At 42.4% G+C, this 12,508-nt stretch overlaps 1 protein-coding gene across 1 annotated transcript in view; it reads left to right on the top strand.

The window, feature by feature from the left end:
• LOC149436020 (fructose-1,6-bisphosphatase 1-like) overlaps positions 1-12,508 on the top strand; it is a 46,409-nt gene that overhangs the window by 21,111 nt on the left and 12,790 nt on the right. The window contains exons 2-3 of the mRNA XM_089662128.1: positions 6,504-6,666; positions 12,034-12,126. Coding sequence (XP_089518254.1) covers positions 6,504-6,666; positions 12,034-12,126 — 256 coding nt within the window. The remainder of the gene's footprint in view (positions 1-6,503; positions 6,667-12,033; positions 12,127-12,508) is intronic.

Genomic DNA, 12,508 nt, shown 5'->3' with positions numbered 1-12,508 from the left:
CAATGTTCCTCCGGGGAGCTGTAAAGACACAGGAATGGCCAGGTAACTCGACTGATCATCCCTTCCTGCGGGTAGAGAAAAAGAAACGGGCGTGGACTTACTCATTTTAGCAGGACAGGAGCGCACCTGATGACCAGCTTCCCCGCAGTACAGACATAGGTTCTGTGATAGTCTCCTTTGACGTTCCTCGACCGATAAGTGAGGACGGGCCAATCCCAGCTGCATGGGTTCCGGGTTGTCCCCTGTTTCCGTGCTTCGCGGATGGTTCCCTGGGGTTGGAGCTGTATCTCTGGAAGGAATCCATGCCACCCTTTGACCCTGACTGCTCCTTTCCAGCCGACGTTGCCTTAGTCTACGGTCAATTTGAATGGCCAACTCAATCAGTTTTTCCAGGGAGTCAGGTAGGCCTACTCGCGCTAGTTCGTCCTTGAGAGGCTCAGACAGCCCGATGCGGAACTGGTGACATAAGGCCGCATCGTTCCATCTGGTGTCGCCCATGCAACGCCAAAAAGCGGACGCGTATTCTTCGGCTGTCCGGCGGCCCTGCCGCAGGGAGTATAGAGTCGCTTCAGCGGAAGCAGCTCGCTGAGGGTCGTCATACAAGACGGCCATGGCCCGAAAGAATTCGGTCACGGAGTCAAGATGGGGGTCGTGCTTCTCCATCAGACGGTGAGCCCAATCCTGGGGCTCATCCTGAAGGAGGGAGACTATAAACCCCACCTTGACGGTCTCAGTGGTGAACGTGCGGGGTTGTAAGTCAAAGAATAGGGTGCAGGCGTTCCGGAAGGCTCGGAAGCGGCTCCGATCACCACGGAATCGTTCCGGCAGAGGAACGCGGGGTTCAGGAGCTAGGGATGTGGCAACCGCTCCGGATACCGGGTTAGCAGGAGGTCCTGCAGGTGGAGGACTCTGAGCAGGGGGAGTCAGGGGGGCTATTGACTCCATGCGGTCCTCCAGTCGGGCGCAGCGACTGTGGAAGTTCTGAAAAGCCTGGGTCAAGGTGGCCAGGTGCTGACAAATATCCTCTAGGGATGCCGGTCCACTTCCTGGCTCTGTCATGGCCGCAAGGTACTGTTATGATCCGCCAGGTGGTGCCTCAGGCTGCCAACTGACAGACCTACTCAGAGCGTGGGGTCTAAGCCCGGGCTGTGCTTTCACCAGAGCCCCTGATGGTGGGGATGGACTTGAAACAGTCCCGGGCCAGGTCACGACCTCCGAGCAGGCCCGCCAGTGGCTGAGGAGACCCTTGGGGACAGGTACCGGGAGAGCCAGATATGAAGAGGATGGCGGCCCCAGCAGGGTAGTAACGGATCGTGGGCCCGTGAGGGTAAGCGGGGTACAGAATCGGTAGGCGAGAGTAGTCGGGTCACACGCAGGGTCAGCAGGGAAGTCAATCCGTAGAATGGTCAGGGTAATCCGGGTCAAACGCAGGAGCAGGCAGAATAGTCAGGACAATCCGGGTCAAACGCAGGAGCAGGCAGAGTAGTCAGGACAATCCGGGTCAAACGCAGGAGCAGGCAGAATAGTCAGGGTCAATCAGGGTCACAAGATAGGTGCAGGAACTCAGGATCACAGAAGACCTTGCGGCAATCTGTGACAGTGCAGGGCATCTTTAAATAGTGCGCCCTGCACTGTCATTGGCCGGCTAGGACGCGCCCCCGGCTGTCATTGGACGCCTGAGGCGCGCCCGCGGCTCCTACTGCGCATGCGCGGCGTCCTGTCAGCCGCGGCTCGCCGGGACCTAGTGCCCGTGTCCCGGCGCGATCCGCCGCCACTGCGCATGCGCGAGGGACGGAGCTGCGATCGCGGACCCTGGAGCCGTGGTCCCTGACACATTACATGCTCCTGACCATAATCTATGTGCTGTGTGACATTTTTTTGCCAAAGCTCCTAAACTCTACTCCATAAAAGCCTGTGTGACCATGTACATATAGGCTTTTAACAGACTTTAGGAGCTTCCATGTTTAGGTGAGGTTAAATCTCCCTCTCCTGAACGCAGAAGAATTGTGTTCAAGATAGGAATGTTTTGATCGCCAACTGCGGGAAACCGCAAAATGCGGCACAACCGCGGCAAAATCGTGGTACCGCAGTTGCCGTGTTTTGCAGCGGTTTTGCTACGATTTGCGGTTCCCCACGGCCGGCGATCAGGATAGGCTCGTGTACGTGGAGCCTTAGGCAGCTGCTGGTCTGCATTGTGCCGATTCCCTGAAAACCGCACATTGCACTGTAACTTTTTATTGTTCTGAGGAAATGTTACAAAATCACATTAAACTGAGTTCTATGTACCACAGCAGCATTGCAAAATCATCCTCATTGTTTTTTTTAATTAGTATTATGCAGTTTAGCACTGCAATCTTCAATGAAATGTAACCATTGCTAAACTGATGAATCCACATTTGTATATATGAACTGCTATAGTTACATGTAGCATTACCTATATACAAGTTAATCCATGGTTAGCAACGTATCCTGTTCAGCAGCACAAGTGAATGTGTGCACTAAAATAAATAGCCTGGGGTGTGTTCCTGCTGAGCCAAACACCATAAAGACTCTTGCTCTGTTCTTTTTCATTGGAAATGTATACTATATTGTCAGAAGTATTGGGACGCCCTTCCAAATTATTGGATTCAGGTGTTCCAATCACCTCCATGGCCACAGGTGTCTAAAATCAAGCACCTAGGCATGCAGACTGCTCCTACAAACATTTGTGAAAGAATGGGTCGCTCTCAGGAGTTCAGTGAATTCAAGTGTGGTACCGTGATAGGTTGCCACCTGTGCAATAAGTCCATCCGTGAAATTTCCTTACTACTAAATATTCCACGGTCAACTGTTAGTGGTATTATAACAAAGTGGAAGCAACTGGAAACAACAACAACTCAGCCATGAAGTGGTAGGCCACGTAAATTGACAGTGCGGGGTTAGCGCATGTTGAAGCGCACAGTACACAGAAGTCGCCAACTGTCTGCAGAGTCCATAGCTAAACACCTCCAAACTTTGTGTGGAATTCAGATTAGCACAACTGTTCGTAGAGTTTCAATGGGTTTCCATGGCCGTGCAGCTGCATACAAGCAACAAGTTATTAAATTGATATTCTCATTACTTTTATAAAATCTTAATTTTAGAAATAAACATTTAATACAGGGTGTTTCTATGACACTGTTTACGGAGCATTCTGCACGTTCTAATAAGACAGTCCAGCAGAAGTTGCTCACTTTGTACTGTCTCTCTCTTTAACTGATACCATACAGAGATGTGCACTACAGAAAGGGAAAGGGGCTTTGTTCTTCATCTGATTTTTTATTATTATTATTATTATTATTATTATTATTATTATTAATAATTATTATACAGGAGTTATATGGCACAACAGTTTTCTCAGCACTTTACAATATAAAGGGAGACAATACAGCAACAATACAGTTCAATACAAGAGGGTTTGGAGGACCCTGCTCCTTGGAGCTTACAATCTAAGAGTAAGATTTATGCAGTTGTGCATGCTATTTAAAGTGGTTTAAACCTGACATGAAAAACAAACGAAACATATCCTTCTATAGTGTGTACTTGACTTAATCCAAAGCACTGAGTGTGATTTCTATCTGCAGTCCCTTTCCTCTGTTAGCTACATTTCTGAAAGGTTGTGTTGACTCCAAGGGGATAGGGTAGGGGAGCTCCAGCATATGGCCTGTGATTGACAGCCTCAGCTGTGCATGTTTCCCTATGTGATTGTGGAAAGTGAGATGTGTCCTTGCCCTCCACTTCACTTTCAGAATTCATTCAGCTGTTTTGTCTGAGCTGTGCAGTGTGTGATGTCAGATCCTTGTCCCATGCCTCTAGAATGTAGGTGGGGTGCAGCATGGTGCTACGTCAATGACATACACAGTCCTAGTGCGATAAAAAACTTTTAAAATAATGCAAAGATAGTTCACAAACAGCCTTGTGGGAAGGCAGCCCAGCCGGGAACACTCTTAGTTCCAACGACATGTAGAGCATGTAAGATTCAGTCAAACTGACAGTGCCTGTTGAGAGGAGCAGAATACGGCCTGGCCATCTTGTGCCCAAGCAGGAGGATGTCCAGGAAGGTTGCAAACCCCATGCTTTCCCACCTCATCAGAAACCATTCCCTGCCACTAGTTATGTCTCTACCAGGCAGGGTACCTGTCACTACTCTACCAACTCACAAAAAAAGTGCACCAAACTGGGCAGCAAGGACCTTAAAAAGGCTTTGCCTGACTCAAGATGGCTGCTAGAGTCACATGGGGCAGGAACATCCAGTGGGATATCTTCCCCAGTGACCCCGGAAACTATAATGTTCCTCTTGACCTCTGTGGAAGAGTAGCACCTGCAGTGAAGAAAGTAGACTGCACTTCCTCACAAGAATCTTGGACAAGCTGTGTAAATTCTAGACCGGGGCGGACTGACAACTCATGGGGCCCCCGGGCAATAGGGGATCATGGGGCCCCTGTGTCCTTGCCCACACTCAAAAAAGCCTATAAAAAGGGTACCAGGGGCCCCCTACTGGCCCTGGGCCCTCGGGCAGTGCCCGAGTGCTCGAATGGTCAATCCGCCCCTGTTCTAGACTTTAAAATGATATAGAGAAGAGATGGCTTCAGATAAACAGGTACAACTTATGTAGGATGATTTATTTAATCTCTGTATATCACCTGAGGCCAGTCATTTTAATGGGTATATGTAAGGGTTTACAACCACTTTAATAGTGCTGACCAACAGGGTACTAGACTACACTCTCATCATAGCATGGAAGAACTGCTGCAAACATTCAGTTAGATGATGATAGTGCCCCACCTACTGGTTGAACATGGTAACTATGAAATGCTTGGATCATTGCTCTTTAATTGTTAAAATGTCAGGTATTCATTTCTGTTCATGACCCTGTTGGGGAAATTTCCTGTCATGGTCACTGGAAATCTATTCAATACAACTACAGCTTTAAAAACCTGAGATTTTTTGAAACTTTTTTTACTGCCACCAATGTGAAGGTGAGGGAGGTTATGACAAAGCAGAAATGCCTGCAGCAAGCTGGCTTAGTGACCCCTACATCAGCTGCATTTAAGCTGGGATCTTATAGTTGCCGGAAAGACCAAGAGCCTACAGCCAAACTTTGTCTGGGGCTTTGCTATTTCATGAATAGATATGATTGGATTGTAAGCTCCAAGGAGCAGAGCCCTCCTAACCCTCTTGTATTGAACTGTATTGTTGTTTCATTGTCTCCTGTTATATTGTAAAGCGCTGAGCACAGTGAGCTATATAAATCTTGTATAATAATAATTGGAAGTTGACCCCCCCCCCCCCCCCATTCCCTTGCGCTCATAGCTGTAGCAAACTTCCCCTCCTTCTATTGTTGCTGGTCTCTTTGTGGGCTCGCATTTCAAGATGGAGATTGGACGAGATCAGTGAACATGACTTCCTTGTTCATTGATCTCTTACTTCCTGTAATTGAATCAAGAAGTGTTCAATCATGAGCACTTCCTGGTTCACTGTCATTGCTGTTAGCAGAGGAGAAGGGGATTGAGGGCTATTAAAAATGTAAAGTGACCCTATCACTACACGGTCACTTATAAAAGAAGATAATGGTGGGAATTTATCAAAATTAGAGCAGTCCAAATCTGGAGTAGGTGTGCATGGCAACCAATTGGCTTATATCTTTCAGCATCAAAGCTTAGTTAAACAAGTTAAAGATAAAAGCTGATTGGTTGTCATGTGTATCTACTTAAGATTCTGTCTGCTGTGGTTTTAATATAATCCCCCAACACATTAAAGGTGGCTATTGCTGCAGTTACCCTATTAGTAACAGTGAAAGAAATATCTTGGGTGAGAACCTTCTTCCCTTAGCCAGGGCATTGAAAATGGGTCGTGGATGGGTGTTCCAGCATGACAATGACCCAAAACACATGGCCAAGGCAACAAAGGAATAGCTCAAGAAGAAGCACATTAAGGTCCTGGAGTGGCCTAACCAGTCTCCAGACCTTAGACCAATTGAAAATCTGTGGAGGGAGCTGAAAGTTCAAGTTGCAAAACGTCAGCCACCAAACCTTAATGACTTGGAGAGGATCTGCCAAGAGGAGTGGGCCAAAATCCCTCCTGAGATGTGTGCAAACCTGGTGGCCAACTACTACCAACTAAATGTCTGACCTCCGTGATTGCCAACAAGGGATTTGCCACCAAGCACCAAGTCATGTTTTGTGAAGGGGATCAAATACTTATTTCCCTCATGAACATGAAATCAGTGCATCATTTGTTGGACATGCATTTCTTTTGAATTTTTTGTTGCTATTCTGTCTCTGTGTTACAATACACCTACCATTCGATTTGTAGACTGATCATTTCTTTGTGAGTGGGCAAACATTCAAAATCAGCAGGGGATCAAATACTTATTTCCTTCACTGTATATACATAGCAAAAAAATGCCATAAATAACATATATAGTATATCACCATTTGAAGTTGTCGTAAATGATGGTTCTCACACTGAGTATTTTCACTTAGGTACGGCATTGCTGGATCCACCAATGTGACAGGGGACCAGGTGAAGAAGCTGGATATTCTATCAAATGATCTGGTTGTTAACATGCTCAAGTCATCATTTAGTAGCTGTGTCCTTGTGTCAGAAGAAGACCAGCATGCACTCATTGTGGAGCCTGAGACAAGGGTATGTACGCAGACTAACTTTACTGTGACTTCCTTGTATCCTTTCAACATGTATGCAGTAATGCCAGCTATCCGATAAATAGAGAGCCTTTGTTATAGAAAAGCTTGTAGTCATTTCCTCACATATGAAGAAATTAGTTCCCTGCCAAGAGCGCCTTCGAAAGTCCATTTTATTTGTAAGTCCAACAAAGTCAGCGGTTGCAGCCAATGGCTGTGATCGCTGATCAGTGGGTTCTGGAAGGGGAGGTCCTCCTGTCAAAACACAAAGGCACAGTAGGAGAGATCTCTGATCTAACATCACTTGTGTGGGCATGACAATCTTTCAGGTTTTTTTTTTGTTCAACCCACTAAATAAGTGTGTGTACCCAGATTTGCATGACTGGACATGCAAATACATGTTTGCATCTATAAAAGTTCGCAACTTAAACATTCGTATGTAGGGGACTTACTGTATTTATGAATTGTGTAAGCTGCTATTCTTTTCTGGAGAAATTGAAAAATATGTTTCAAATAATTATAAATACCCCTTCTACCCCTATAACTCATAGGGCAGCACAGTGGCTAAATGGTTAGCACTTCTTCCTGGCAGTACTAGGGTCATCGGTTCAAATCCCAACCACAGCACCACCTGCCTGGAGTTTGCATGTTCTCCCTGTGCCTGTGTGGGTGCACTCCAGTTTCCACCAACACTCCAAAGGCATGCTGGTAGGTTAATTGGATCCTTTCCAAAATGGCCCTAGTATGTGTATGTATGAATGTAAGTTAGGGACATTAGATTGTACCCTCCATGAGGGTTAGGGACTGTTGTGAATGTATAATATATATGTAAAGTGCTCAAAATAAATGTGGTAGAATCCTCAAAGTACCCCACTCAACCACGCAGTTCTAAATAGAAACAACTCTCCACCCTAGAAAGTTATAAATATCAAAATATTTTCTCTAAAAAGAATCACCCAACCCACTACTAGTGAAAAAATCCCCTGTTCAAAGAATATATTAACACGTGCTTTTCAAATAATAAGTGTCCAAACACATATAATCATACACACTATATCCAAAAGTGTCCAGTGTCTTATAGTACAAAAAAAATTTTTTTTTAAAAACTTAAAAATGAATACGTCCCACTTGAAATCACTTCTTTGTACTGTTGAAGATCCTCAAAGGCCAGCTTCCACAGAGACCCTCAAAGAAATCAAAAACTCAACATTACCTTAATAACCTAATATATAACACTCCACACGTGTATTTAAAATATATAAGTGCAAAAAAACCGTGAAAAAAGAAATAACCACTGCAACTTGTGCCAAAACAGTGATGTGTTCCACTCAGTGTAATCACTTCAATGGTGTATCACTTCTAATACTTATAGCATATATACCTTTACTAGAAAAAAATATCAAAACCGCTGTAAGGTACAGTATGGAGAAGTCCACAACACTACTCAGCCTCCTTGTCTCCACTCCTGACTTTATATTAGTATTCTCATCCCCTCATGGTATCCCCAGCCAGTTCCCCGGTCATTCGGATCCACGCAGGATGTATATGAGACAGTAATAGTGTAACACCATAACATACCATGGAATAAACTTTAATGAATCTGCTTACATGTATATGATAAAATTAGCGCATTTGGAAAAAACCCCACAGTCTGGGGATTACCAAGCAGCTTCTGGGTGGATATCCATGCGATTCCCAACTCCAAGATGGCCACCGTATCACTTCCGGTTCATGCTCTGTACGTCTGACGTCACTTCCTTGACGCGTTTCGTCACATCCGGGACTTAATCTTAAGGGATAGACACGTCGGACCATCACTCCTTGATATAGTCAGCTCAGTCAATTAACGAAGCGCCGGCCGCCATTTTAAATGAGGGAAACAAGCCCATACTTCTCTGAATAATGCCATACAGCTTGGATAAGTGTCTTAGATAACAGATAGACACATAGCAATATAACGAATCCTACACTGTATATCCAGCCTCCCTATTCATTAACAATAAATATAATAACACAAATAAATTTACATATTATATAAAAACTACTTAAACACGGAAGATAAAAGATAGATGTCTAAAACTCCCTCAAATATCACAATTAAAAACCATATAGGATGAGATAGAAATTACAAAAGGGACTAAAATTAGAATAAGATACACAACTACATATATTATATATTATCCCTACATATATATATAAGGATATATCCTTGGTGGATATAAGACTAATCCAATAGTGTCCACATATCTACCACTATTCATAATTAATTAAATAAATAAATATTACATGGTTAATTATAACTAACCCTATGTGTATGTGCGTATGTTAGCTTACATCCCCACCCATATATATACCCATCCTTTTACACCTAAAAATCAGTTGAAAAATTAATAAAAAGTATATAAAAAGATTTTATAAAAAAGATTTTTTAGAGGAATTTTTTAAAAGAATGTTTTCACCAAAAAATCTTCTAAATAATAACAAATATTTTCAAAAATTAGAGATAAAACAATTCAAATCTAATTCAACATTTAATCCTCTGGGTTTGAGTGTCCGTAACTGAAAAATCCAAAATGTTTCATTTTGTGATAAAGACTTGATTTTATCACCCCCCCTCCAATGGGCATCTATAGAGTCAATGCCACAGAATTTCAGGGCTCCCGGATTACAATCATGTACATCCCTGAAATGTCTGGACAAACAGTGGTCCTTTTTACCTTTCCTTATATTGGTAACATGCTCTCTCAGTCTTTTATAGAGGGGTCTAGATGTCCTACCTACATACTGTAGGTGGCATGAACATTCTAAAACATACGTTACGAATGCCGTTCTACAGGTGATAAGGGTCTTTTCCAAATGCGCTAATTTTATCATATACATGTAAGCAGATTCATTAAAGTTTATTCCATGGTATGTTATGGTGTTACACTATTACTGTCTCATATACATCCTGCGTGGATCCGAATGACCGGGGAACTGGCTGGTGATACCATGAGGGGATGAGAATGCTATTATAAAGTCAGGAGTGGAGACAAGGAGGCTGAGTAGTGTTGTGGACTTCTCCATACTGTACCTTACAGCGGTTTTGATATTTTTTTCTGGTAAGGGTATATATGCTATAAGTATTAGAAGTGATACACCATTGAAGTGATTACACTGAGTGGAACACATCACTGTTTTGGCACAAGTTGCAGTGGTTATTTCTTTTTTCACGTTTTTTTTGCACTTATATATTTTAAATACACGTGTGGAGTGTTATATATTAGGTTATTAAGGTAATGCACTATGTTGAGTTTTTGATTTCTTTGAGGGTCTCTGTGGAAGCTGGCCTTTGAGGATCTTCAACAGTACAAAGAAGTGATTTCAAGTGGGACATATTCATTTTTAAGTTTTTTAAAAAAAAAATTTTTGGGAGTATAAGACACTGGACACTTTTGGATATAGTGTGTATGATTATATGTGTTTGCACACTTATTATTTGAAAAGCACGTGTTAATATATTCTTTGAACAGGGGATTTTTTCACTAGTGGTGGGTTGGATGATTCTTTTTAGAGAAAATATTTTGATATATGTAAAGTGCTGCCTAAATTGATGGGGCTATATAAGTACTTGTAATAAATAAATAAGTCATGACTTTATCTGATTTTTACATAGCATGTAGAGTCAGAAGATGCATAGTTGTGTTCAGTTGTGAAATTAGCTGTGATCAGCTCTACTACATTGCCCTCTAGTGTTTGAATGTGTTATTACATTCATAATTTCCATAAATTGAACATATCAGAGATTACAAATACAGGCGTACCTTGGTTTATGAATTTAATGCGTTCGCCGGGACGTTTCGTAATGGGAAAAAATCGTAAACCAAAACACGGTTTCCCATAGGAATGCATTGAAAACCAATTAATCTGTTCCGGAGGTCAGAAAAAAGTTTAAAAAAAGTATTTTATCTGTTCAAAACTCTTTATAAAGTGCACTTTAAAGGCATAAATACTGTACAGGGACATGATTAAAAATTCGATGCAAATACCGCTTCAACACCTCCACACTTGACGCCACATGCTACCCACAGACTTCAGCATGCACAAAGCCGGCGCTATAAACCTCCCAGGCGCAATTCATCCTGGGGAAACTTGCTTTGTATTGCAAAAAAATTTGTAAATGCATTGAAAACCAATTAATCCATTCTGGAGGTAAAAAAAAGTAAAAAAAAATCTTATCTGTTCAAAACTCTTTATAAGGTGCACTTTAAAGGCATAAATACTGTACAGGGACATGATTAAAAATTTCCAGAATGGCTCCAAAACTCGATGCAAAAACTGCTCCAACACCTCCACAGTAGACGCCACGTGATACCCACAGACTTCAACATGCACGGAGCCGGTGCTATAAACCATCCAGGAGCAATTCATCCTGGGGAGACTTGCTCTTTATTGCGAAAAAAAATCATAAATGCATTGAAAACCAATTAATCCGTTTTGGAGGTCAGATAAAAGTAAAATAAAAGCCTTATCTGTTCAAAACTCTTTATAAAGTGCACTTTAAAGGTACGGGGCTGGCGCTATAAACCTCCCAGGCACAATTCATCCTGGGGAAACTTGCTTCGTTTTGCGAAAATGGTTAGCACTTCCGCCTGGCGGTACTAGGGTTGTTGGTTCGAATCCCAGCCACGGCACCTCCTGCCTGGAGTTTGCATGTTCTCCCTGTGCCTGCATGGGTTTTCACACTCCAAAGACATGCTGGTAGGTGAATTGGATCCTGTCTAAAATTGGCCCTTGTATTTGAATGTGAGTTAGGGACCTTAGATTGTACGCCCCTTGAGGGTTATGGACTGATGTGAATGTACAATATATGTGTAAAGCGCTGCGTAAATTGAGAGCACTATATAAGTACCTGCAATAAATAACCAATTAATCTGTTCCGGAGGTAAAAAAAAGTCTTATCTGTTCAAAACTCTTTATAAAGTGCACTTTAAAGGCACGGGGCTGACGCTATAAACCTCCCAGGTGCAATGCATCCTGGGGAAACTTGCTTTGTATTGCAAAAATAAAAATTGTAAACTGAGGCATTATTTTCAATGGATTTTCATTCGTAAGCCGAAAATGACATTAACCGAGGTGTTCGTAAACCGAGGTACACCTGTATTCTGTAACCATGTAGGTCATAGAAATCAGTGAGAAAATGTAACTGTATGATAATTGTATGCAGTTGTATAACATTTACTTGCTGAGGTGCAAAATAAAAAAAAAATCATTTGGTATTAAAATGGTTATATAGCGACTACTAGTTCAGGTTTGTTGATTTGCTAATTGTATGTAAAATACCTGACTTCTGTTAGCTCTCAAGCTGTTAATAATGTTTAATGTCTTGCAGGGCAAATACATTGTGTGCTTTGATCCTTTGGATGGTTCTTCAAACATTGACTGTCTTGCATCCATTGGTACAATTTTTGCCATCTATAGAAAGGTAAGGATTCCCCAGAGGTATAATTCCCACAATGGCAGTAGTAGATACTGTAAAATGATACCACTGCACACATCGAATAAGAGCCACTGTTTACCTTTCAGTAGTTAAAGTCTATGGGAATTCAAAAATGTCTTTTTTTTGGACTTGAATGAGTGGTTTATTCACATTCTACTGCATTACTGCTTTTTTTGCCTTCAGTATTAACATCATGGTCATTTGGGCAGTTTAACAGGAGAGAAAACTGCAAATAATGAAAAATCTGATCCTGGATTCGTATTTGCATGGTTCGGCTTCATTGTTTTGCATTTTTCTCTTTTTCAAACACCACCTGCCCACCACACCAGACAATAGCTTTCAAATGGGTCAAGTGGGTCATAAAAAT

This window comes from Staurois parvus, unplaced genomic scaffold (genome assembly GCF_062004578.1).
Source record: "Staurois parvus isolate SC_StPar_1 unplaced genomic scaffold, SC_StPar_1.0 ptg001432l, whole genome shotgun sequence".
Lineage (NCBI taxonomy): Eukaryota > Metazoa > Chordata > Amphibia > Anura > Ranidae > Staurois > Staurois parvus.
Note: the sequence above shows the minus strand (reverse complement) of the source record. Positions and strands in the feature narration are given on the sequence as shown.